Source organism: Convolutriloba macropyga, chromosome 6 (assembly GCF_964194025.1).
Source record: "Convolutriloba macropyga chromosome 6, txConMacr16.3, whole genome shotgun sequence".
NCBI classification, from domain to species: Eukaryota; Metazoa; Xenacoelomorpha; order Acoela; family Convolutidae; genus Convolutriloba; species Convolutriloba macropyga.
This window is the reverse complement of record NC_134473.1, coordinates 22,574,700-22,601,815: the sequence shown is the minus strand read 5'-3', so window position 1 is coordinate 22,601,815 and position 27,116 is coordinate 22,574,700. Positions and strand designations below refer to the sequence as shown.

The 27,116-nt window shown below is 34.7% G+C and overlaps 1 protein-coding gene across 1 annotated transcript in view; it reads left to right on the top strand.

The window, feature by feature from the left end:
- The window catches only part of LOC142340867 (protein ABHD8-like), a 70,331-nt gene that overhangs the window by 18,705 nt on the left and 24,510 nt on the right, over positions 1-27,116 (top strand). The window contains exons 4-5 of the mRNA XM_075391617.1: positions 14,714-14,845; positions 19,739-19,930. Coding sequence (XP_075247732.1) covers positions 14,714-14,845; positions 19,739-19,930 — 324 coding nt within the window. The remainder of the gene's footprint in view (positions 1-14,713; positions 14,846-19,738; positions 19,931-27,116) is intronic.

Sequence of the window (27,116 nt, the reverse complement as noted above, 5' to 3'; positions counted from 1 at the left end):
ACCTCAAACAATTTTGAAATGGTCTTTTCGATTCGAAGAAATGATAAATCTCGTTCGCGACAGTTGTCCAACACGAAATTTGAATTGAACTGCCATCCTAACAAACCAGTGAGGCTCACATAGACAACAATTTTTGTAAATAGCGTGTTTTGTAACCATACGTCAATAAACGATCAGTCATGTGCGAAAGATAACACTTAAGAAGGAAAACTCAAGAAAATTTTGGGTTCATTTTACCCCTTAAGTTAATTATTGGAGTGAAAAAATCATCAGAAAAACCTTTCGCTAGTGTAAAACCACGGTACGTTAGTCCTCTTATCTTTTGGTATTTGAATAAGGATGTAAGCAATAATCTCCTCTGACCTCAAACAATTTTGAAATGGTCTTTTCGATTCGAAGAATTGATAAACCTCAATCGCGACAGTTGTCCACAAAAATTGAATTGAACTGTCATCCTAACCAACCAGTCAGGCTCTCAAGGACAATACTTTCTGTAAATAGCATTTTATCTAAACATACATCAAAATATGACCAGTCATATGCGATAGATAACAGGAAAAACGAGAACTGAAGAAAATTTTGGGTTCATGTTACCCCTTAAGTTGAGTTTTTGAGAGAACAATTTATCAGAAAAACCTTTCGCTAGTGTAAAACCACGCTACAATACTCCTCCCATCTTCTGTTATTTGAAACAGGATGTAATCAACGGTCTCCTATGACCTCAAACAATTTTGAAATAGTCTTTTTGATTCGAAGAAATGATAAATCTCATTCGCGACAGTTGTCCAACACGAAATTTGAACTGAACTGTCATCCTAACCAACCAGTGAGGATCTCAAGGACAATACTTTTTGTAAATAGCATGTTATCTAAACATACGTCAAAATATGACCAGTCATATGCGAAAGATAGCACTTAAAAACGAAAACTGAAGAAAATTTTGGGTTCATTTTACCCCTTAAGTTAAGTTTTGGAGAGAAAAAATCACCAGAAGAAACTTTCGCTAGTTTAACACCACGCTACAACAGTCCTCCCATCTTTTGGTATTTGAATCAGAACGTAAGCAATAGTCTCCTTTGACTTCGAACAAATTTGAAACGGTTTTTTCAATTCGAAGAAATGATAAATCTCATTCGCGACAGTTGTCCAACACGAAATTTGAATTGAACTGCCATCCTAACAAACCAGTGAGGCTCCCATAGACAACAATTTTTGTAAATAGCGTGTTTTGCAACCATAGGTCAATATACGATCAGTCATATGCGAAAGATAACACTTAAAAACGAAAACTGAAGAAAATTTTGGGTTCATTTTACCCCTTAAGTTAAGTTTTGGAGAGAAAAAATCATGAGAAAAACCTTTCTCTAGTGTAAAACCACGCTACTTTAGTCCTCCTATCTTTCGGTATTTGAATCAGGATGTAAGCATTAATCTCCTCTGTCCTCAAACAATTTTGAAATGGTCTTTTCGATTCGAAGAATTGATAAATCTCATTCGCGACAGTTGTCCAACACGAAATTTGAATTGAACTGTCATCCTAACCAACCAGTGAGGATCTCAAGGACAATACATTTTGTAAATAGCATATTATCTAAACATACGTCAAAATATGACCAGTCATATGCGATAGATAACAGGAAAAACTAGAACTGAAGAAAATTTTGGGTTCGTTTTACCCCTTAAGTTGAGTTTTCTAGAGAAAAAATTATCCGAAAAAAGCTTTCGCTAGTGTAAAACCACGCTACAACAGTCCTCCCATCTTTTGTTATCTGAAACAGGGTGTAATCAACAGTCTCCTATGACCTTAAACAATTTTGAAATGGTCTTTTCGATTCGAAGAATTGATAAATCTCATTCGCGACAGATGTCCAACACGAAATTTGAATTGAACTGCCATCCTAACAAACCAGTGAGGCTCACATAGACAACAATTTTTGTAAATAGCGTGTTTTGTAACCATACGTCAATATACGATCAGTCATATGCGAAAGATAACACTTAAGAAGGAAAACTGAAGAAAATGTTGGGTTCATTTTACCCCTTAAGTTAAGTATTGGAGTGAAAAAATCATCAGAAAAACCTTTTGCTAGTGTAAAACCACGCTACGTTAGTCCTCTTTTTTTTTGGTATTTGAATAAAGATGTAAGCAATAATCGCCTCTGACCTCAAACAATTTTGAAATGGTCTTTTCAATTCGAAGAATTGATAAATCTCATTCGCGACAGTTGTCCAACACGAAAATTGAATTGAACTGTCATCCTAACCAACCAGTCAGGCTCTCAAGGACAATACTTTTTGTAAATAGCATATTATCTAAACATACATCAAAATATGACCAGTCATATGCGATAGATAACAGGAAAAACGAGAACTGAAGAAAATTTTGTGTTCATTTTACCCCTTAAGTTGAGTTTTGGAGAGAACAATTTATCAGAAAAACCTTTTGCTAGTGTAAAACCACACTACAACACTCCACCCATCTTCGGTTATTTGAAACAGGATGTAATCAACGGTCTCCTATGACCTCAAACAATTTTGAAATAGTCTTTTCGATTCGAAGAAATGGTAAATCTCATTCCCGACAATTGTCCAACACAAAATTTGAATTGAACTGCAATCCTAACAAACCAGTGAGGCTCCCATAGACAACAATTTTTGTAATTAGCGTGTTTTGCAACCATAGGTCAATATACGATCAGTCATATGCGAAAGATAACACTTAAAAACGAAAACTGAAGAAAATTTTGGGTTCATTTTACCCCTTAAGTTAAGTTTTGTAGAGAAAAAATTACCAGAAAAAACTTTCGCTAGTTTAACACCACGCTACAACAGTCCTCCCATCTTCTGGTATTTGAATCAGAACGTAAGCAATAGTCTCCTTTGACTTCGAACAAATTTGAAACGGTTTTTTCAATTCGAAGAAATGATAAATCTCATTCGCGACAGTTGTCCAACACGAAATTTGAATTGAACTGCCATCCTAACAATTCAGGTTCTCATAGACTACAATTTTTGTAAATAGCGTATTTTGTAACCATACGTCAATATACGATCAGTCATATGCGATAGATTACACTTAAAAACGAAAACTAAAGAAAATTTTGGGTTCATTTTACCCCTTAGGTTAAGTTTTGGAAACAGGATGTAATCAACAGTCTCCTATGACCTCAAACAATTTTGAAATGGTCTTTTCGATTCGAAGAAATGATAAATCTCATTTGCGACAGTTATCCAACACGAAATTTGAATTGAACTGCCATCCTAACAAACCAGTGAGGCTCTCATAGACAACAATTTTTCTAAATAGCGTGTTTTGTAACCATACGTCAATATACGATGAGTCATATGCGAAAGATTACACTTGAAAACGAAAACTGAATAAAATGTTGGGTTCATTTTACCCCTTAAGTTAAGTTTTGGAGAGAAAAAATCATTAGAAAAAACCTTTCGCTAGTGTGAAACCACGCTACGTTAGTCGTCCTATCTTTTGGTATTTGAATCAGGATGTAATCAACAGTCTCCTGTGACCTCAAACAATTTTGAAATGGTCTTTTCGATTCGAAGAAATGATAAATCTCATTTGCGACAGTTATCCAACACGAAATTTGAATTGAACTGCCATCCTAACAAACCAGTGAGGCTCTCATAGACAACAATTTTTCTAAATAGCGTGTTTTGTAACCATACGTCAATATACGATGAGTCATATGCGAAAGATTACACTTGAAAACGAAAACTGAATAAAATGTTGGGTTCATTTTACCCCTTAAGTTAAGTTTTGGAGAGAAAAAATCATTAGAAAAAACCTTTCGCTAGTGTGAAACCACGCTACAACAGTCCTCCCATCTTTTGTTATTTGAAACAGGATGTAATCAACAGTCTCCTATGACCTCAGACAATTTTGAAATGGTCTTTTCGATTCGAAGAAATGATAAATCTCATTTGCGACAGTTGTCCAACACGAAATTTGAATTGAACTGCCATCCTAACAAACCAGTGAGGCTCTCATAGACAACAATTTTTGTAAATAGCGTGTTTTGTAACCATACGTCAATATACGATGATTCATATGCGAAAGATTACACTTGGAAACGAAAACTGAATAAAATGTTGGGTTCATTTTACCCCTTAAGTTAAGTTTTGGAGAGAAAAAATCATTAGAAAAAACCTTTCGCTAGTGTGAAACCACGCTACGTTAGTCCTCCTATCTTTTGGTATTTGAATCAGGATGTAAGCAATAATCTCCTCTGACCTCAAACAATTTTGAAATGGTCTCTTCGATTCGTAGCATGTTATCTAAACATACGACAAAATATGACCAGTCATATGTGATAGATAAGAGGAAAAACGAGAACTGAGGAAAATTTTGGGTTCATTTTACCCCTTAAGTTGAGTTTTGGAGAGAAAAAATGATCCGAAAACCTTTCGCTAGTGTAAAACCACGCTACAACAGTCCTCCCATCTTTTGTTTTTTGAAACAGGATGTAATCAACAGTCTCCTATGACCTCAAACAATTTTGAAATGGTCTTTTCGATTCGAAGAAATGATAAATCTCATTTGCGACAGTTGTCCAACACGAAATTTGAATTGAACTGCCATCCTAACAAACCAGTGAGGCTCTCATAGACAACAATTTTTGTAAATAGCGTGTTTTGTAACCATACGTCAATATACGATGATTCATATGCGAAAGATTACACTTGGAAACGAAAACTGAATAAAATGTTGGTTTCATTTTACCCCTTAAGTTAAGTTTTGGAGAGAAAAAATCATTAGAAAAAACCTTTCGCTAGTGTGAAACCACGCTACGTTAGTCCTCCTATCTTTTGGTATTTGAATCAGGATGTAAGCAATAATCTCCTCTGACCTCAAACAATTTTGAAATGGTCTCTTCGATTCGTAGCATGTTATCTAAACATACGACAAAATATGACCAGTCATATGTGATAGATAAGAGGAAAAACGAGAACTGAGGAAAATTTTGGGTTCATTTTACCCCTTAAGTTGAGTTTTGGAGAGAAAAAATGATCCGAAAACCTTTCGCTAGTGTAAAACCACGCTAAAACAGTCCTCCCATCTTTTGTTATTTGAAACAGGATGTAATCAACAGTCTCCTATGACCTCAAACAATTTTGAAATGGTCTTTTCGATTCGAAGAAATGATAAATCTCATTTGCGACAGTTGTCCAACACGAAATTTGAATTGAACTGCCATCCTAACAAACCAGTGAGGCTCTCATAGACAACAATTTTTGTAAATAGCGTGTTTTGTAACCATACGTCAATATACGATGATTCATATGCGAAAGATTACACTTGGAAACGAAAACTGAATAAAATGTTGGGTTCATTTTACCCCTTAAGTTAAGTTTTGGAGAGAAAAAATCATTGGAAAAACCTTTCGCTAGTGTGAAACCACGCTACGTTAGTCCTCCTATCTTTTGGTATTTGAATCAGGATGTAAGCAATAGTCTCCTATGACCTCAAACAATTTTGAAACTGTCTTTTCAATTCGAAATGATAAATCTCATTCGCAAAAATTGAATTAAATTTGAAGGAAAACACAAAAGAAGTGGAACACTCGGAAAGAAGTTTTCAACAGAGATCGTAAATCTTTTTCAATAAATTAGAACAAGAATTCTTGGAAACAGATTAATCGCGCTCAATAGTTGCGCAAAGTGTAGACAAAATTAAGCGTCCGTCTATTTCTCGAACAATGCAAGGCGATAAAAGTTTTCTCACATCAACTAAGGTGACATCACTATTCGCACACTGAATTAAAATATGATTTTCGTAGCAGCTACTGATCAATTCAAGCCCCTCGTCCAAATTCACTGCTACTCTGGAATGCTTGGTTGGTGACCAGTGATTTTCGAGTTTCTGTATAAGAAAACCCGTGAATGTTTTCGATGAGTCAAAATCAACAAGATGCACAGCTGCACTTCTCTCCGAAACATCAACAAATATGTCAGTCAACTGACCAAAACCTGTCGCGCCTTCTTTTTCATACTCAACAAAATGCACGCAGGTTTTGTAACGTTCCAAGTACATTTACTGCCATGACAAGCATACATCTTAGAATCTAGCTCAAACGTCTTGCTTGACATTAAAGTCTCCCGGTTTCCATTTACTTCAATTACACGCTCCGTAGGCTGAAGCAACTTGAGTGAACCCACTGTTACCGCCTTTGAGTTTCCCTTTAACTTTTTCCTGAAAAATCGTCTTTGATGCCGTTTGACTGCTAGCTTTGTAGCAACAATGGCACTTGTGTTTGGACCAATAGCGCGTTTCAGATGAAAATGAGCGGACTCAAATGGAATTAACGACAATGAAGCCAGGGGTCCCGTCTTTTTTGCCTGGTCAGCTAGATGACCGAGAGAATGCATATTGTTAGTTTGAGCCGCTTCTCCATAAAAATTAGGAACCAATTTCCGAAAAATTTTGATAAGAACCTCTGCCTTGTCATAACTCTGCTCTCTGACCGGTTCAATTAAATAACGTATTGCAGTACTCAGCAGATTGAAGTGCACAAACAGAGAAGTCTCATTTACAGAGAAAAAAATGGATCAAATCATTATATATCATACGCTGGAGCGTACTGGATGCTTTTATATGATTTTGTTTTAGTGTTTACACGTCATTCACGCTTGGTGTGAACAGAGTAAACCATTGAACTGATCATTGAACTATTTTTGTGGAAACGAGTATTTCAAATACGTTATCCACGGCAAAGTTTATCTGAAACTTTCCGTAAAGGCCTGAGAGAAAAATTATCTGAAGGCAAAAAAATGGACCCCTTTTTTGTCGTTAAACTGAGTGAAACTTTCAATAGGAGTGCCGATCTGCCTTAGGTTATCTTTAGAACGGATTAGAGGGTTGAGATATCTGACCATTTACGATTTTCGCCAGGTACACCATGAATCAGTGAAAAATGTTATGTTATCGCAAGTCAAAACGTTTGATCAACACTTTCACTGGATCTTTGTTTTTTCATCAGTCTCAAAAAAGTACTGAAATTTGTTTTTTGCGGTACCTGCAAGATAATACTGATTCAAAGTGAATGGACTCACAGAGAAGTCTCATTTACAGAGAAAAAATTGGATCAAATCATTATATATCATACGCTGGAGCGTACTGGATGCTTTTATATGAATTTGTTTTAGTGTTTACCACGCCATTCACGCTTGATGTGAACAGAGTAAACCATTGAACTGATCATTGAACTATTTTTGTGGAAACGAGTAATTCAAATACGTTATCCACGGCAAAGTTTATATGAAACTTTCCGTAAAGGCCTGAGAGAAAAGTTATCTGAAGGCAAAAAAATGGACCCTTTTTTTGTCGTTAAACTGAGTGAAACTTTCAATAGGAGTGCCGATCTGCCATAGGTTATCTTTAGAACGGATTAGAGGGTTGAGATATCTGACCATTTACGATTTTCGCCAGGTACACCATGAATCAGTGAAAATTGTTATGTTATCGCAAGTCAAAACGTTTGATCAACACTTTTACTGGAACTTTGTTTTTTTATCAGTCCCAAAAAAAGTACTGAAATTTGTTTTTTTCGGTACTTGCAACATAATAATGATTCAAAGTGAATGGACTCACAGAGAAGTCTCATTTACAGAGAAAAAATTGGATTAAATCATTATATATCATACGCTGGAGCGTACTGGATGCTTTTATATGAATTTTTTTAGTGTTTACCACGCCATTCACGCTTGATGTGAACAGAGTAAACCATTGAACTGATCATTGAACTATTTTTGTGGAAACGAGTAATTCAAATACGTTATCCACGGCAAAGTTTATATGAAACTTTCCGTAAAGGCCTGAGAGAAAAGTTATCTGAAGGCAAAAAAATGGACCCTTTTTTTGTCGTTAAACTGAGTGAAACTTTCAGTAGGAGTGCCGATCTGCCATAGGTTATCTTTAGAACGGATTAGAAGGTTGAGATATCTGACCATTTACGATTTTCGCCAGGTACACCATGAATCAGTGAAAAATGTTATGTTATCGCAAGTCAAAACGTTTGATCAACACTTTCACTGGATCTTTGTTTTTTCATCAGTCTTAAAAAAGTACTGAAATTTGTTTTTTGCGGTACCTGCAAGATAATAATGATTCAAAGTGAATGGACTCACAGAGAAATCTCATTTACAGAGAAAAAATTGGATCAAATCATTATATATCATACGCTGGAGCGTACTGGATGCTTTTATATGAATTTGTTTTAGTGTTTACCACGTCATTCACGCGTGGTGTGAACAGAGTAAACCATTGAACTGATCATTGAACTATTTTTGTGGAAACGAGTATTTCAAATACGTTATCAACGGCAAAGTTTATCTGAAACTTTCCGTAAAGGCCTGAGAGAAAAATTATCTGAAGGCAAAAAAATGGACCCCTTTTTTGTCGTTAAACTGAGTGAAACTTTCAATAGGAGTGCCGATCTGCCATAGGTTATCTTTAGAACGGATTAGAGGGTTGAGATATCTGACCATTTACAATTTTTGCCAGGTACACCATGAATCAGTGAAAATTGTTATGTTATCGCAAGTCAAAACGTTTGATCAACACTTTTACTGGAACTTTGTTTTTTTATCAGTCCCAAAAAAAGTACTGAAATTTGTTTTTTTCGGTACTTGCAACATAATAATGATTCAAAGTGAATGGACTCACAGAGAAATCTCATTTACAGAGAAAAAATTGGATTAAATCATTATATATCATACGCTGGAGCGTACTGGATGCTTTTATATGAATTTTTTTAGTGTTTACCACGCCATTCACGCTTGATGTGAACAGAGTAAACCATTGAACTGATCATTGAACTATTTTTGTGGAAACGAGTAATTCAAATACGTTATCCACGGCAAAGTTTATATGAAACTTTCCGTAAAGGCCTGAGAGAAAAGTTATCTGAAGGCAAAAAAATGGACCCTTTTTTTGTCGTTAAACTGAGTGAAACTTTCAGTAGGAGTGCCGATCTGCCATAGGTTATCTTTAGAACGGATTAGAAGGTTGAGATATCTGTTCATTTACGATTTTCGCCAGGTACACCATGAATCAGTGAAAAATGTTATGTTATCGCGAGTCAAAACGTTTGATCAACACTTTCACTGGATCTTTGTTTTTTCATCAGTCTCAAAAAAGTACTGAAATTTGTTTTTTGCGGTACCTGCAAGATAATAATGATTCAAAGTGAATCGACTCACAGAGAAGTCTCATTTACAGAGAAAAAATTGGATCAAATCATTATATATCATACGCTGGAGCGTACTGGATGCTTTTATATGAATTTGTTTTAGTGTTTACCACGTCATTCACGCTTGGTGTGAACAGAGTAAACCATTGAACTGTTCATTGAACTATTTTTGTGGAAACGAGTATTTCAAATTCGTTATCCACGGCAAAGTTTATCTGAAACTTTCCGTAAAGGCCTGAGAGAAAAATTATCTGAAGGCAAAAAAATGGACCCCTTTTTTGTCGTTAAACTGAGTGAAACTTTTAATAGGGGTGCCGATCTGCCATAGGTTATCTTTAGAACGGATTAGAGGGTTGAGATATCTGACCATTTACGATTTTTGCCAGGTACACCATGAATCAGTGAAAAATGTTATGTTATCGCAAGTCAAAACGTTTGATCAACACTTTTACTGGAACTTTGTTTTTTTATCAGTCCCAAAAAAAGTACTGAAATTTGTTTTTTTTCGGTACTTGCAACATAATAATGATTCAAAGTGAATGGACTCACAGAGAAGTCTCATTTACAGAGAAAAAATTGGATCAAATCATTATATATCATACGCTGGAGCGTACTGGATGCTTTTATATGATTTTGTTTTAGTGTTTACCACGTCATTCACGCTTGGTGTGAACAGAGTAAACCATTGAACTGATCATTGAACTATTTTTGTGGAAACGAGTATTTCAAATACGATATCCACGGCAAAGTTTATCTGAAACTTTCCGTAAAGGCCTGAGAGAAAAATTATCTGAAGGCAAAAAAATGGACCCCTTTTTTGTCGTTAAACTGAGTGAAACTTTCAATAGGAGTGCCGATCTGCCATAGGTTATCTTTAGAACGGATTAGAGGGTTCAGATATCTGACCATTTACGATTTTCGCCAGGTACACCATGAATCAGTGAAAATTGTTATGTTATCGCAAGTCAAAACGTTTGATCAACACTTTTACTGGAACTTTGTTTTTTTATCAGTCCCAAAAAAAGTACTGAAATTTGTTTTTTTCGGTACTTGCAACATAATAATGATTCAAAGTGAATGGACTCACAGAGAAGTCTCATTTACAGAGAAAAAATTGGATTAAATCATTATATATCATACGCTGGAGCGTACTGGATGCTTTTATATGAATTTTTTTAGTGTTTACCACGCCATTCACGCTTGATGTGAACAGAGTAAACCATTGAACTGATCATTGAACTATTTTTGTGGAAACGAGTAATTCAAATACGTTATCCACGGCAAAGTTTATATGAAACTTTCCGTAAAGGCCTGAGAGAAAAGTTATCTGAAGGCAAAAAAATGGACCCTTTTTTTGTCGTTAAACTGAGTGAAACTTTCAGTAGGAGTGCCGATCTGCCATAGGTTATCTTTAGAACGGATTAGAAGGTTGAGATATCTGACCATTTACGATTTTCGCCAGGTACACCATGAATCAGTGAAAAATGTTATGTTATCGCAAGTCAAAACGTTTGATCAACACTTTCACTGGATCTTTGTTTTTTCATCAGTCTCAAAAAAGCACTGAAATTTGTTTTTTGCGGTACCTGCAAGATAATAATGATTCAAAGTGAATGGACTCACAGAGAAGTCTCATTTACAGAGAAAAAATTGGATCAAATCATTATATATCATACGCTGGAGCGTACTGGATGCTTTTATATGAATTTGTTTTAGTGTTTACCACGTCATTCACGCTTGGTGTGAACAGAGTAAACCATTGAACTGATCATTGAACTGTTTTTGTGGAAACGAGTATTTCAAATACGTTATCCACGGCAAAGTTTATCTGAAACTTTCCGTAAAGGCCTGAGAGAAAAATTATCTGAAGGCAAAAAAATGGACCCCTTTTTTGTCGTTAAACTGAGTGAAACTTTCAATAGGAGTGCCGATCTGTCATAGGTTATCTTTAGAACGGATTAGAGGGTTGAGATATCTGACCATTTACGATTTTTGCCAGGTACACCATGAATCAGTGAAAATTGTTATGTTATCGCAAGTCAAAACGTTTGATCAACACTTTTACTGGAACTTTGTTTTTTTATCAGTCCCAAAAAAAGTACTGAAATTATTTTTTTCGGTACTTGCAACATAATAATGATTCAAAGTGAATGGACTCACAGAGAAGTCTCATTTACAGAGAAAAAATTGGATTAAATCATTATATATCATACGCTGGAGCGTACTGGATGCTTTTATATGAATTTTTTTAGTGTTTACCACGCCATTCACGCTTGATGTGAACAGAGTAAACCATTGAACTGATCATTGAACTATTTTTGTGGAAACGAGTAATTCAAATACGTTATCCACGGCAAAGTTTATCTGAAACTTTCCGTAAAGGCCTGAGAGAAAAATTATCTGAAGGCAAAAAATGGACCCCTTTTTTGTCGTTAAACTGAGTGAAACTTTCAATAGGAGTGCCGATCTGCCATAGGTTATCTTTAGAACGGATTAGAGGGTTGAGATATCTGACCATTTACGATTTTTGCCAGGTACACCATGAATCAGTGAAAATTGTTATGTTATCGCAAGTCAAAACGTTTGATCAACACTTTTACTGGAACTTTGTTTTTTTATCAGTCCCAAAAAAAGTACTGAAATTTGTTTTTTTCGGTACTTGCAACATAATAAGGGTTCAAAGTGAATGGACTCACAGAGAAGTCTCATTTACAGAGAAAAAATTGGGTTAAATCATTATATATCATACGCTGGAGCGTACTGGATGCTTTTATATGAATTTTTTTAGTGTTTACCACGCCAATCACGCTTGATGTGAACAGAGTAAACCATTGAACTGATCATTGAACTATTTTTGTGGAAACGAGTAATTCAAATACGTTATCCACGGCAAAGTTTATATGAAACTTTCCGTAAAGGCCTGAGAGAAAAATTATCTGAAGGCAAAAAAATGGACCCTTTTTGTCGTTTAACTGAGTGAAACTTTCAGTAGGAGTGCCGATCTGCCATAGGTTATCTTTAGAACGGATTAGAAGGTTGAGATATCTGACCATTTACGATTTTCGCCAGGTACACCATGAATCAGTGAAAAATGTTATGTTATCGCAAGTCAAAACGTTTGATCAACACTTTCACTGGATCTTTGTTTTTTCATCAGTCTCAAAAAAGCACTGAAATTTGTTTTTTGCGGTACCTGCAAGATAATAATGATTCAAAGTGAATGGACTCACAGAGAAGTCTCATTTACAGAGAAAAAATTGGATCAAATCATTATATATCATACGCTGGAGCGTACTGGATGCTTTTATATGAATTTGTTTTAGTGTTTACCACGTCATTCACGCTTGGTGTGAACAGAGTAAACCATTGAACTGATCATTGAACTGTTTTTGTGGAAACGAGTATTTCAAATACGTTATCCACGGCAAAGTTTATCTGAAACTTTCCGTAAAGGCCTGAGAGAAAAATTATCTGAAGGCAAAAAAATGGACCCCTTTTTTGTCGTTAAACTGAGTGAAACTTTCAATAGGAGTGCCGATCTGTCATAGGTTATCTTTAGAACGGATTAGAGGGTTGAGATATCTGACCATTTACGATTTTTGCCAGGTACACCATGAATCAGTGAAAATTGTTATGTTATCGCAAGTCAAAACGTTTGATCAACACTTTTACTGGAACTTTGTTTTTTTATCAGTCCCAAAAAAAGTACTGAAATTATTTTTTTCGGTACTTGCAACATAATAATGATTCAAAGTGAATGGACTCACAGAGAAGTCTCATTTACAGAGAAAAAATTGGATTAAATCATTATATATCATACGCTGGAGCGTACTGGATGCTTTTATATGAATTTTTTTAGTGTTTACCACGCCATTCACGCTTGATGTGAACAGAGTAAACCATTGAACTGATCATTGAACTATTTTTGTGGAAACGAGTAATTCAAATACGTTATCCACGGCAAAGTTTATCTGAAACTTTCCGTAAAGGCCTGAGAGAAAAATTATCTGAAGGCAAAAAATGGACCCCTTTTTTGTCGTTAAACTGAGTGAAACTTTCAATAGGAGTGCCGATCTGCCATAGGTTATCTTTAGAACGGATTAGAGGGTTGAGATATCTGACCATTTACGATTTTTGCCAGGTACACCATGAATCAGTGAAAATTGTTATGTTATCGCAAGTCAAAACGTTTGATCAACACTTTTACTGGAACTTTGTTTTTTTATCAGTCCCAAAAAAAGTACTGAAATTTGTTTTTTTCGGTACTTGCAACATAATAAGGGTTCAAAGTGAATGGACTCACAGAGAAGTCTCATTTACAGAGAAAAAATTGGGTTAAATCATTATATATCATACGCTGGAGCGTACTGGATGCTTTTATATGAATTTTTTTAGTGTTTACCACGCCAATCACGCTTGATGTGAACAGAGTAAACCATTGAACTGATCATTGAACTATTTTTGTGGAAACGAGTAATTCAAATACGTTATCCACGGCAAAGTTTATATGAAACTTTCCGTAAAGGCCTGAGAGAAAAATTATCTGAAGGCAAAAAAATGGACCCTTTTTGTCGTTTAACTGAGTGAAACTTTCAGTGGGAGTGCCGTTCTGCTATAGGCTTAGTTTAGAACGGATAAGAAGGGTGATATTTTTGACCATTTACAATTTTCGCCAAGTACACCTTGAATCAGAGAGAAATGTTATGTTATCGCAAGTCAAAACGTTTGATCGACATTTTTACTGAAACTTTGTTTTTTATCAGTCTCAATAGAATTTTGAAACTTGTTTTTCGTGGTGCTTGCAACCCACTCAGTTATTTTCAACGTTAACTAATTTTTTATTAACGGTACAAGTTTTATCATGGTTGAGGTAAAATTCCCACTCGGAAATATCCCATATCCTATTAGAAAACGAAGTAAAACAAGCGAGAAAACTTTCCTAGCAGGAAATTCAGGCAAAAGAAATTGTAAGATTTCGTACTAGGATTTGCGAGAAAAGCAGGCCAAAGTTTTTTCCGAGCAGGAAATTTCGGAAAAGCGGGTAAAAGTTTTTTCCGAGCCCGAAATTACGGAAAGCGGGTGAAAGTTTTTTTCCGAGCAGGAAATTTCGGAAAAGCGGGTTTTAGTAAGATAATCAGGAATCCTAGTGAGATTAATAGGAATCGTTGCAACGGGCACTGCCATTTCCGTTTACTTCATTTAATATTAAACTATTTAATTTGAATTTTGATCGTGATATTTTTTTTGGTGGTGATAGTTTCATATCAAGTCCCACGGGCCGCTTAGGTATGACCATGATCCGTGATGCATGGCCAAACGTGCCAAATGCACAGCTGTTTAATAGGCAAGTGGGGGTTTGTTTCCTCTCTAAATTTAAGTGTGTTTTTTTTCGAAACCAATGGAATTCAAGTTTTTTTTTCTGTTGAAATAATTCTAAACATAGGTTTTTTTGTCTGTTTTGGTACGAATGTCTGTGTGGTAGAAATGTGTGGTATCTTGTTCAGAGTTGGGAAGCGGCGAAAGGGTCAGAAAAAGAGTGATGATTATTCTTTCAAACAGATGGCAGCTGATGTATTGGCAGTATTTGACCACTATGCGCATTCCAGTGGCAATGTTCTTATTGGACATTCGCTTGGGTAAGTTACAGCAGTTGAATGTACGATCACCCGGTTGTTGATCAAACTTTCCATTTGATTTTCATTGGTGCGGATTAATTGGCAGTAAATTTCATCATTTAAGCGTAGCTATATTTGAGCGGAGCTATAACTTACGAACCAGAAACTAGTTATTTTTTAATTCGCTTATTAAACGCGGCATTCATCTTTGTTCCCACATATGTGAGAGAAATTTTATCCTTCTCCACTTATGTTACCCAAACTTTGCTACCCCAGCAAAGCTGCCAATAAGAATTTCACGTCGTTAAATTATATGAGCATGGGCGCCTCTTTCTGCCCGCTCTTTTCTGCTAGAACCCCTCCCTCAATGCACCGCTGCCGCTCGGCCTACGCTTATGAGCTACAGCCAAGCAAGTCAACCCCTCTCCCGTTCTTCGGGAGCAGTTTGACCAACGGCAGTCGGCTATGCATGAGTTTTTTGACGGAAGCTCTGACTAATTTAGGCGGTATAAGTGTAAATCTGTTTTCCTTCAGATTTTCTTAACCAACAGTAATATCAAGAATTCGTCACTTTGAAAAAGTAAGACATATATGTTTGTCATTTTTGTCCTGTTTTTGGCATTTTCAGGCATTTTGGTCATTTTTGAGCAACTTTTATTTTTGAACATAACTTTATTTTTGAACATAACTTTATTTTTGTTATGGCTGCAGACGTTACAATCACTTCAAATCTGCTTTTTTTCTCACTCGTTCATATAATTTCAACTGAAATGCGTATGTGAAGTCATTTTTAAATATAAGTGGAGCGAGTTTTTGCTCATTCGCGTGATTGAATTTTTGGTCACACGCGACTTGACTCTCTCAAAGATGACTTCCTCACTCTAAAATTGACTTTTTTTACTTTAATTCCGAGATAATGTCAAGTGAGTGTGTGTCACTCTAATTGAAGGTTATTTAAGATTAGCTAATAGAGCAGCAATAAGTTATTCAGATGCTTCATCCAAATATAACATCTCAGCTTTTAATGAAAAGGATAGATTTTTTGTCCTTTTTACTCTCTTTTTGAGACTGCAGATCTACGAAGCTATCGCGGGTATTTTCTGGCAACCTACCAGCTATGTTATTTGTTTAGTCAATTATCTATTTTTTTTGAAAAGCGTCACAAACTAATGCTCTCTGAGTTCTGGAATAAACAAAATATTTTTAAGAACTCCAAATCTTAAAAAAGCACAGCATTGTAACCAATTCTCGCTTTTCTGAACCATATTTACTTCTTTTCAATATTATGAAGTATCATTTGAATGCTTTCTCCATCTAAATTTCCATTTTTTGAAAATAAAACGGAAGTTATTTCTGAAAAAAACTTATGATACAAAAGTTTGTCACCCATTTTTGTCCAATTAGGCTGAAATAGCGTTCTGTTTAATGTGTGGTTGAGAATGCTGTGGTTGCTGAAATCGCGTTCTGTATTATGCTGTGGTTGAGAATCAAATTGCGCCTCATCAAACCCGTGAAAACGACGGTTGAATTAGTTAGCACTGTGTCCATGGATATTTTACATGTTGGTCAATATTTTGTCGGCCAAGTTGGCAAAAAATAGTGGAGCATATTTAGGCTTAATTTTGATTTTTTTTCTATGTTCATAGAGTACTCGATTGAACAGTTGTTCTCACAGTGGCAAAATTGTTCAAAGAACCACAAAATTTGTCCGTTTTGAATGAGGTACCTCTCTTCTGAACTATACCGTTTTTGTAATATTTTATATACAAACAGTTTTTGTTGATTTTCTTGAGATTTTATAAAATTTTTCTCGAATATTGTTTTCTCCAGCTGTTTTAAAATTTTCTTGCTAATGTCTTTCAACTTTGTTGATGGCTTTAAAAAAAACTATGAATTTGACTATAAACTTATTCTAAGTGCTCAGTGGTTGCTAGTCTAGACTTGCAGCGGAACTTCGGTTTTTTAAATTTCAAATAAATCCTTCTGCAGATTCGAACAGGCATATTTGCAGAACTTCAACACTTAATTTGTTTGGCATTGAATTTCAACTAATGCGGCGTCTGTTGTTTATTGTTCCTTACACAATTCCTTTTGCTTTTTACTTTAGATCAGTTTTGGATAATTGAGCCAAGAAGTTTTAGTAAATTTTCGCTGCGTCTGTTAATCATTTCAGCTATTTGAACCGAATCAAAAATTAGAGTTGATTATTGTGGCCCAAAACGACTTAGAGTCTTTGGCTACCCTTTCAGCTCAATGGTAGTGAAAAAGTTAAGTGAATCCACATATACCAGTGAGTTATGATAATTAAAACAATTTTATCCCATGTTACCGAGGATATATAAAACGTGGTGGTTTGATTTGTAGGCGTAAGATTAAAATGTTAAGGATTACATATAGGCTTCCAATCACAGTTTTGGTTTTTTGCAATTGTTGTTTATCTTTTTTGGGTCGTAAAAGAATGATTTGTAAACTAGTGTTTTCAACTGGAAGGACGTCCTCAAAGACCACCCTTTATACATACTAGAGATGTGCAGTATCGTTACTGTTTTTCAAGTCAAGGTTCAAAGATTTTTCTAGGAAGCAGCAACTACTGCAGAATAGTTTTTCCTTCCTAAAATTGGCATTTGGTTAATTGATTCAAATATTGATTAGTTTTGATTGTTTGCTCAATCGAGGGTTACATGTTGATAAAGTTCTTCAAGTTTTTTTTCGGAAAAGCATTGTGTTGCTGGCAGTAAGGGCATAAGCGCTCTTGAAAGCTAATTTTCAATGATTTGTCATGTTATTATTTTTAGGTTTTGAAATATTCGAATTGAACTTTGTGATTGGCCTCGATGATCCAGATTAATTTACCACGATTGTTTTATACGAAACGCTGATAGATTATTTCTAAGTTATTATGTTTCCTGTTGTCTGGTTACAACTTCTAGCTGAAGAATGGAAACAAACTCAAGAATTGCTACCTCCGGCAATGCTACAATAAGCAATGATCACTAATCATTTTGTATACTCGGCGGTTCATTTTGTATGCGTTCATGACTTAATTCATGTCTTTCCTCATCTATTGCTTTGTTTTGTTTCTTCGTTTGGTAGAAATTTCACAGGGAAAAGCTATATAAAGAGTTTTAGCAATGGAACTTGGTTAATTTTGTTAACGTTTTGAGTAAAAAATGGTCTGCTTGTAAAAACCACCACATCAAAAAGCGGAAAACGGAAAAGGTATTATGATAATGTAATTCTATAGATACTGAATTCCCTCTTTTGTCTACTACTTCTATGTGTTTAGTGTTTCAATAAAAATCATCTGTTAATTTGTTCAATTTCTTAAACCTCGGAGGCAATGAAAAGCAGACAGAATTGTTGATGAAGCTCAAGTGTGGCTTCACTTAGTACGACCAATCTCTTACCGTAGCTGTGATAAGCGAAAATAAATTTCAGCGTAAGCTTCAAATTTTATCATACTTTTTCCATTCCATTTGAATTTCAAAATGAAATGTGCAATTTTCCTGCACCCAGTTGAAACAAATTATTTAGCAAAAGCGCTATTAAAAGAACTGCTACATTATTTCCTATTGCTATGATATAATGTAAATACGATTTTTGGCACATTCTGTACCGGGCATAGTATCATGCAAGCTTTCTTGTTGACAATGTTTATGCAATTTTTGTTATTAATATTCCTTTAGTTATTAATATTTTGATTTTTTTTAAAGGAAAAATCCGAATTAAATTTTTTAGTTCAAGCTTTTGATTGACACAGGAAAAAATGTATCTCTCAATTTCCTCCAATTTTGGGGCCTAAATGTAGTTCATCCAGAATTTGGCTGAACTGTTTTGTGACGCTTTCACTCTTGTTCCAAATAGACGTCTTCAGAATTTTCATTTTTTGTCGAAATTCGTGGGTTTTACTAAATTAATTTTTCTACTTTCTCGGATATGAGTTTTTTTTGGAAATAGTTCTGATGCAAAATCTGGCTCTTTCTTGCGTCAAGCATCTGAGAAAAGTAAAATAAAATATGCCAAATACATTTTCATGACGGAGTTTTGATATCAGGTTAAAAACAAAGTTTCTAGCTAGAAGTATTACCGTAATAGTTTTTTAATTGCTCTCAAACGAAGTTTGTAGCATCTGTAGCAATTATATTAGTCCTATCGGTCTTTTTGCGATTTTTCGCTTGACCGATTTTTCGTCTGACGCTTTTGACTTTTTGTCCTCAAAAACGGGATAAACAGGTAGCGCCGAGCGGGCATTAAGTGCTCTTAGAGCCTTACAGCTCTGTTTCAGCTAAAACTGTTTTGGAGACATACTTATACTTATGGTGTGAAGGGCGGTTCTTAGAGGTTGAGACACCTCCTCCCCTGTTGACCTCCCACCCCCACTATTGCCTCCACCTCCCACCACGCTGTTGCCCCCCCCCAACCCAGTGTCCCCCCCATCAGCCCCGGTGCAACCCCCCCCCCCCCCCCCCCCCCGTGGCTAGCTACTGACGAAGCCAAGCGCTCGCCGGTCGTTTGAGAGCAATTCGCCCGACGTTAGTCGGTTATGTTTTTTTTCACTGCTAAATTTTGAGCTCACATTTAGCTCTAGCAAAAACCTAAAATTCTTTACTCAATTGAGTTTTTGAAGCTTAGGGTAACCCAGCTGATTCCAACGTATAAGATGTACAATCTGCGATGTGACTCTAAGAAAACTCTTCAATCTCATAGGAGCATTTTTTGTTTCGAGCGTTTAGCTCTCCAGGAAAACGTTCACATATTTTTAGCGTTTTTCCTACAATCAAGCCTTCTAATTGCTGAATTCGTGTATCTGGAACGAAATGTTAATTACGAATAACATCATTCCAATTATCTACCCAAATATAGCAACTAAAAAACCGTACCTGATTATTTAATGAGGTCCGCCTGATGTTGCAGCTGCTCGATTTGCACGTATGTGGCTGCCAAGCGACCGTATGCAGTCTCAAAGTTGTGCCTGCTGTGTGGAGGTGGGCCAGAGGTGCTTAATGGGATGAGAGGCAACTGCTGTTGTGGACACTGCGACATACTCTGTCTGCCCAACTGTTTATTCTCTTTATTCAGACCCTGCTGCTACTCTTACGTCAAAAAGTATGTTTATATTGCGCTGATGAGCACGTATTTGAATTATAAAAGGACAACTAAGTTTTGGAGAGGCTATATTGATTTGAAACGAGGACTGGAGAGACGTTAGTTGTGCCAGTTCTGAAGGTTGCCTCACTAAAGATTTTGCTTAGAAATTGTTTCGAGATGATTCCTGATTAGCTTTATTAGCCAGGTAAATTGACCTGCAAATGATTTTTGCTAAACCACTGGTACGTTTTTGTTTGAGAGCTATTGAACCGACGTAAAGGGGTAATTTTGTCGATTAATGGTAAATAGTTACTTACAACCTTTCCATTTTAATTACTGCGTCAGTTTACTGTAAACAAAAAATCTGATTGTTATCTCGGCTAAGTTGTGTGTTCCAACCGCTAATCGCTTGTTTTTCCTGAGGGCGATTAGTTGCTCAACGTATCAGAACGATTGTAGATTAATCATTTTTTGATTTTTTGAGAAGTTTCAATTAGAGCTCGGTCAACAGTAGCCTGAAGTATACAACCATTGAATTACCAAAAATCACCATTAAATTGATGTATATGTTATTTTTTGCACGGGGTTTTGAAAGCAATTGAACGGTGAGACTTGACGTTTGTCTCTAAAGCAAATGACAGTGGCGTAACTGAGGTGATGGCAACTTTACTAAAGGTTGAATGTCAACAGAAATTATTTTTTTTCTGACCGAAAGAAGTGCAATCACTGCTAAAGGAAATGATTGTTGGGATCTGCTGCAGGAAGCAGCTGACATCTGCAAAGTTGATAGCAGTGAAGTTATTGCTGGCTACTTGGGCGCAGTGAAACTAGAGCTAATAAAAGGATTACTCCAGCTGGCGCTAAGGCAAGATTTCAGATTTTAATTTGATCAACCTGATACATTGTCATCAAGAACGAAATGATTGGGGATTAAATATAACCAATCAGATGCGAACGGTTTCAACGTATTTGGCATCTCTTTAAAGGTTTGTGTAGAAGACTTTAAACTAGTTTATTAGCCGCATCAGCTTCTCAGCCGGCTATTATAGCGCTCCTAATTTTTTACAATCCAAGAATTAGATTGTATTGGTGCTCTATCTTTTTTTGCAATTCAAAAAATTTCAATAGTATTGGGACGCTGTCTTTTTTTACAATTCAAAGAATTTGAATTGTATTGGTGCGCTGTCTTTTTAAGATCTGTTCACGCTTTTTTCGGCTTTTTCACGTCAGTGAGAAAGTTAGCGTGGTAATTTTGGTTACCCTGAAATAGTAAAGGGAGCGAAAAATCGATTAGGTTTGAGGCGTGACTTTTTTTCAAAATACCTTTAAAAAGGAGTGAGAAATTGGTGTTTGAACAATTTGGCGGTTTTTGTGATGGATTTTTTTTCGATGCGTCAATTTGACTTCTGTTTTCAGAGTTTCTTCTCCTTGAGTGTTTTTAAGACTGTACATATGTTTTAATCGTGCCTATTTGCTTTTGCATGAATTCATTAGGGGCAGCTAAAATTTTTTCATGATTTTGCCACCATTTGTTGTCATAAAATATTAGGTTTTTTAATTCTTTGTATTATTGAAATTCTTTGAATTTTAGATTTTGCCCTTTTTTTAAAAAAAAATTATCTTCTGTCTTATCAGTTAGTGTGATCAATGACAGGTCTCAATGGTTGTTAATGAAGCGCTGAAGAACCTGATTAATGGCTTCATTTAATAACTAGTGGTTTTCATGACTTTGACACTACTTTTTCTCAAAAATTTTGAGTGATTTTTTGAGTTATTCAAGTTTTTATTTTACTTTTTGATGTCTTATCATTTAATATCATGGGTGGCAGGTCTCCGATGCTGCTAACAGGAGTTAAGTTTATCTATTTAAGCGTTTCTGTTCAAAGCTGGTGCTTTCTTTGACTTTGGCTCTAATTGTTTTCAATAAAAATTATCGAATTTTTTTGCGAGTTTTCCTGTTCAACTTTGTCGTCTTACTCTTTGTCTCAATATTGACAGATCCCAATTGTTGCTATCAAGGCTTCAATTAAAGCAAGTCATTTCAGTTCTTAGCTATTGATTGTGTGACTTTTAGGCTTGTTCATTTTTTTTAAAAAAAAACCTTAGTGATTTTTTAGTTTTGCTAGTATTTAGTGTAGTTATTGCCGTCTTATCCCTTAATCTCATTGATGACAATTCTCAACGATGGTCATTAAGAAATCAAATAATTGATGTAGTTGTATCCTTCAGTAGCTGTTGCGTTCTGTAAATTTTATGCTAAGAAATTTTTGCAAAACGTTTCAGCGAGTTTTTTTTGCGATTTTTGGTTATTTTTGTCTTATCATTTAATATTTTCAGTGAGAGGACTCATCGATATTTGATTACAAGTTTGTAATGAGAAATAGATGAATATAATTTGCAGTTTGAGTTCATTTTAGTTGATGTTATTCCTGTCTTTTCAAAAATAAAAGTTGAATTTTAATTGTTTTGGTGCGCTGTCTTTTAAGATCTCTTCAAGCTTTTTTCGGCTTTTAGATTTGAGGCGTGACTTTTTAAAAATACCTTTAAAGTGGAGTGAGAAATTGGTGTTTGAACATTTTGGCGGTTTTTGTGACGGATTTTTTTTTCGATGCGTCAATTTGACTTCTGTTTTCAGAGTTTCTTCTCCTTAAGTGTTTTTAAGACTGTACATATGTGTTTTAATCGTGCCTATTTGCTTTTGCATGAATTCATTACGGGCAGCTAAAAATTTTTCATGTCTTTGCCACCATTTGTTGTCATAAAGTATTAGATTTTTTTAAACTCTTTGTATTATTGAAATTCTTTGAATTGTAGATTTTGCCTTTTTTTAAAAATTATCTTCTGTGTTATCACTTAGTATCATCAATGACAGGTCTCAATGGTTGTTAATGAAGCGCTGAAGAACTTTATTAATGGCTTCATTTAATAACTAGTGGTTTTTATGACTTTGACACTACTTTTTCTCAAAAATTTTGAGTGATTTTTTGAGTTATTCAAGTTTTTATTTTACTTTTTGATGTCTTATCATTTAATATCATGGGTGGCAGGTCTCCGATGCTGCTAACAGGAGTTAAGTTTATCTATTTAAGCGTTTCTGTTCAAAGCTGGTGCTTTCTTTGACTTTGGCTCTAATTGTTTTCAATAAAAATTATCGAATTTTTTTGCGAGTTTTCCTGTTCAACTTTGTCGTCTTACTCTTTGTCTCAATATTGACAGATCCCAATTGTTGCTATCAAGGCTTCAATTAAAGCAAGTCATTTCAGTTCTTAGCTATTGATTGTGTGACTTTTAGGCTTGTTCGTTTTTTTTAAAAAAACCTTAGTGATTTTTTAGTTTTGCTAGTATTTAGTGTAGTTATTGCCGTCTTATGCCTTAATCTCATTGATGACAATTCTCAACGGTGGTCATTAAGAAATCAAATAATTGATGTAGTTGTATCCTTCAGTAGCTGTTGCGTTCTATAAATTTTATGCTAAGAGTTTTTTGCAAAACTTTTCATCGAGTTTTTTTGCGATTTTTGGTTATTTTTGTCTTATCATTTAATATTTTCAGTGAGAGGACTCATCGATATTTGATTACAAGTTGGTAATGAGAAATAGATGAATATAATTTGCAGTTTGAGTTCATTTTAGTTGATGTTATTCCTGTCTTTTCAAAAAATAAAAGTTGAATTTTAATTGTATTGTTGCGCTGTCTTTTAAGATCTGTTGAAGCTTTTTTCGGCTTTTAGATTTGAGGCGTGACTTTTTTTAAAAAATACCTTTAAAGTGGAGTGAGAAATTGGTGTTTGAACAATTTGGCGGTTTTTTTGATGGATTTTTTTTCGATGCGTCAATTTGACTTCTGTTTTCAGAGTTTCTTCTCCTTAAGTGTTTTTAAGACTGTACATATGTGTTTTAATCGTGCCTATTTGCTTTTGCATGAATTCATTACGGGCAGCTAAAAATTTTTAATGTCTTTGCCACCATTTGTTGTCATAAAATATTAGATTTTTTTTAACTCTTTGTATTATTGAAATTCTTTGAATTGTAGATTTTGCCCTTTTTTTAAAAAATTATCTTCTGTTTTATCACTTAGTATCATCAATGACAGGTCTCAATGGTTGTTAATGAAGCGCTGAAGAACCTAATTAATGGCTCCATTTAATAACTATAGGTTTTCATGACTTTGACACTACTTTTTCCCAAAATTTTTGAGTGATTTTTTGAGTTATTCAAGTTTTTATTTTACTTTTTGATGTCTTATCATTTAATATCATGGGGGGCAGGTCTCCGATGCTGCTAACAGGAGTTAAGTTTATCTATTTATGCGTTTCTGATCAAAGCTGGTGCTTTCTTTGACTTTGGCTCTAATTGTTTTCAATAAAAATTATCGAATTTTTTGGCGAGTTTTCCTTTTCAACTTTGTCGTCTTACTCTTTGTCTCATTATTGACAGATCTCCATTGTTGCTATCAAGGCTTCAATTAACGCAAGTCATTTCAGTTCTTAGCAATTGCTTTTGTGACTTATACGCTTGTTCCTGTTTTTTTTAAAATAATCTTGCTGTCTTATCACTTAATCTCATTGATGACAATTCTCAACGGTGGTCATAAAGGAATCAATTACTTGATGTCGTTAGTTGTATCCTTCAGTAGCTGTTGCGTTCTGTAAATTTTATGCTAAGAGTTTTTTGCAAAACGTTTCAGCAAGTGTTATTGCAATTTTTGGTTGTTTTTGACTTATCATTTAATATTTTTAGTGAGAGGACTCATCGATATTTAATGACAAGTTACTAATGAGACATAGAGAAATACAAATGGCAGTTTGAGTTCATAGTAGTTTTTTATGTTATTCCTGTCTTTTCAAAAAATAAAAGTTGAATTTTAATTGTATTGTTGCGCTGTCTTTTAAGATCTGTTCAAGCTTTTTTCGGCTTTTAGATTTGAGGCGTGACTTTTTTTAAAAAAATACCTTTAAAGTGGAGTGAGAAATTGGTGTTTGAACAATTTGGCGGTTTTTTTTGATGGATTTTTTTTCGATGCGTCAATTTGACTTCTGTTTTCAGAGTTTCTTCTCCTTAAGTGTTTTTAAGACTGTACATATGTGTTTTAATCGTGCCTATTTGCTTTTGCATGAATTCATTAGGGGCAGCTAAAATTTTTTCATGACCCTGCCACCATTTGTTTTCATAAAATATTAGATTTTTTGAATTCTCTGTATTATTGAAATTCTTTGAATTTTAGATTTTGCCTTTTTTTTAAAAAAAATTATCTTCTGTCTTATCACTTAGTATCATCAATGACAGGTCTCATTTGTTGTTAATGAAGCGCTGAAGAACCTAATTAATGGCTCGATTTAATAACTAGTGGTTTTCATGACTCTGACACTACTTTTTCTCAAGAATTTTGAGTGATTTTTTGAGTTATTCAAGTATTTATTTTACTTTTTGATGTCTTATCAATTAATATCATCGGGTGCAGGTCTCCGATGCTGCTAACAGGAGTTAAGTTTATCTATTTAAGCGTTTCTGTTCAAAGCTGGTGCTTTCTTTGACTTTGGCACTAATTGTTTTCAATAAAAGATATCGAATTTTTTGTTTTGCGAGTTTTCTGTTCAACTTTGTCGTCTTTCTCTTTGTCTCATTATTAACAGATCTCAATTGTTGCTATCAAGGCTTCAATTAACGCAAGTCATTTCAGTTCTTAGCAATTGCTTTTGTGACTTATACGCTTGTTCCTGTTTTTTTTAAAATAATCTTGCTGTCTTATCACTTAATCTCATTGATGACAATTCTCAACGGTGGTCATAAAGGAATCAATTACTTGATGTCGTTAGTTGTATCCTTCAGTAGCTGTTGCGTTCTGTAAATTTTATGCTAAGAGTTTTTTGCAAAACGTTTCAGCAAGTGTTATTGCAATTTTTGGTTGTTTTTGACTTATCATTTAATATTTTTAGTGAGAGGACTCATCGATAATGACAAGTTACTAATGAGACATAGAGAAATACAAATGGCAGTTTGAGTTCATAGTAGTTTTTTATGTTATTCCTGTCTTTTCAAAAAATAAAAGTTGAATTTTAATTGTATTGTTGCGCTGTCTTTTAAGATCTGTTCAAGCTTTCTTCGGCTTTTAGATTTGAGGCGTGACTTTTTTTAAAAAAATACCTTTAAAGTGGAGTGAGAAATTGGTGTTTGAACAATTTGGCGGTTTTTTTGATGGATTTTTTTTCGATGCGTCAATTTGACTTCTGTTTTCAGAGTTTCTTCTCCTTAAGTGTTTTTAAGACTGTACATATGTGTTTTAATCGTGCCTATTTGCTTTTGCATGAATTCATTAGGGTCAGCTAAAATTTTTTCATGACCCTGCCACCATTTGTTTTCATAAAATATTAGATTTTTTGAATTCTCTGTATTATTGAAATTCTTTGAATTTTAGATTTTGCCTTTTTTTTAAAAAAAATTATCTTCTGTCTTATCACTTAGTATCATCAATGACAGGTCTCATTTGTTGTTAATGAAGCGCTGAAGAACCTAATTAATGGCTCGATTTAATAACTAGTGGTTTTCATGACTCTGACACTACTTTTTCTCAAGAATTTTGAGTGATTTTTTGAGTTATTCAAGTATTTATTTTACTTTTTGATGTCTTATCAATTAATATCATCGGGTGCAGGTCTCCGATGCTGCTAACAGGAGTTAAGTTTATCTATTTAAGCGTTTCTGTTCAAAGCTGGTGCTTTCTTTGACTTTGGCACTAATTGTTTTCAATAAAAGATATCGAATTTTTTGTTTTGCGAGTTTTCTGTTCAACTTTGTCGTCTTTCTCTTTGTCTCATTATTAACCGATCTCAATTGTTGCTATCAAGGCTTCAATTAACGCAAGTCATTTCAGTTCTTAGTAATTGCTTTTGTAACTTATACGCTTGTTACTGTTTTTTTTAAAATAGTCTTGCTGTCTTATCGCTTAATCACATTGATGACAATTCTCAACGGTGGTCATTAAGGAATCAATTACTTGATGTAGTTAGTTGTATCCTTCAGTAGCTGTTGCGTTCTGTAAATTTTATGCTAAGATTTTTTTGCAAAACGTTTCAGCGAGTTTTATTGCGATTTTTGGTTATTTTTGACTTATCATTTAATATTTTTAGTGAGAGGACTCATCGATATTTAATGACGAGTTACTAATGAGACAGAGAGAAATATAAATGGCAGTTTGAGTTCATAGT